The 1,274-nt window shown below is 37.0% G+C and overlaps 1 protein-coding gene across 1 annotated transcript in view; it reads left to right on the top strand.

The window, feature by feature from the left end:
• Clcn3 (chloride voltage-gated channel 3) overlaps positions 1-1,274 on the top strand; it is a 76,864-nt gene that overhangs the window by 54,072 nt on the left and 21,518 nt on the right. The window contains 1 exon segment of the mRNA XM_031391246.1: positions 6-107. Coding sequence (XP_031247106.1) covers positions 6-107 — 102 coding nt within the window.

The following is a 1,274-nucleotide window of genomic DNA, read 5'->3' as shown; positions in this document are numbered from 1 at the left end:
TTGAGTTTAGGAAAAGAAGGTCCCTTGGTACACGTTGCCTGCTGCTGTGGAAATATCTTTTCCTACCTCTTTCCAAAGTATAGCACAAATGAAGCTAAAAAGAGGGAGGTGAGTGATGTGTGTAGTTCATTTAACAGGGAAATGAATGTCACAGAAACTTGATGTCCATTGCCTCTGACTCCCTTGTATAAAGATCCTCGTAACTTTCTGCCATAAGTTATGTATTCAGATTAAAATTTGAGATTAGTGTGAGTTTCCTTTTTCCTTCTTAACTTGTACCTTTCTGGAGTTGATTGCTGCTGCTGGTTTAGTCAGACTAGCAAGATCCCCTTTGGTTTCAGTTGATGTTTTCAAAGATCTTTGCTGTTTTTATTCACTTGACTTTTGACATTACTGCATTTTCAGGCTTGGGAAGTTGGGCTGTATTGTCCTCCTGGAGATAGTGTCTAATGCCATGGAAATTCTGTATAATACACAGAAACCTTTCTTGCAAGCACCATGGCAAAGTTCTGAGGGCCTTCAGAAGTTTCCAGGGGATGTGGGAGGTCCTCTTTATTCAGATACTTTACACTCCCTTTTTACTCTCTTAGGGCAAACATGAACTTTTCCAGCAGATCATTAAACAAGACTTCAGCTTTAGCTAGGTTTCTATATTGTTGTGGGTGTTTCTAAAGGAAAAGCAGGATCCTGAGCATTAGTATGGACTTGAGTTTCTTTAGCCTCATTGTCTTTTGGAGTCTTAAATTAGGTTTTCGTAATCTAATCCTGCAGCCTTACATGGTACAGAGATGTTATGGTTGTTAATGTGTGGCTTTTACATTGCATCAAGGGCTGAACTCAGGCCCTAGCCTTTCATCCTGTTGTTACTAATGTAAATGCACCCCCCACAAACACACACATTTTTATCAGTTTCTTTAATATAAATAATTATAGTACCTTGTATATTATATAAGGTATATACAAGGTACATTCATTATACAAGGAGTATACTATGTACCTTGTACATTAGCATTAAATATTAAACTACCTTGCAATATTAGCACTAAAGTATTGTTCTTGTATCTAGGTATCCCTAAAGTGAAACATTTAAAAGCATTATGTTTTCATCTTTGAATGAAAATTCAAAAGATATACTTTGCCGTGTGTCTGGTAATCTGGAAGAATGGCACTACCACCCTCATTTAGAAGTTAGGAAACTAGGGCTTAAAAAGCCAGCAGACGTGCTTTAGATAGCATACGGTTTGTAGCATAATATTTACTAAAATTAGTTTTTC

Source organism: Mastomys coucha, unplaced genomic scaffold (assembly GCF_008632895.1).
Source record: "Mastomys coucha isolate ucsf_1 unplaced genomic scaffold, UCSF_Mcou_1 pScaffold22, whole genome shotgun sequence".
Lineage (NCBI taxonomy): Eukaryota > Metazoa > Chordata > Mammalia > Rodentia > Muridae > Mastomys > Mastomys coucha.
This window is presented reverse-complemented; position numbering and strand designations above follow the sequence as displayed.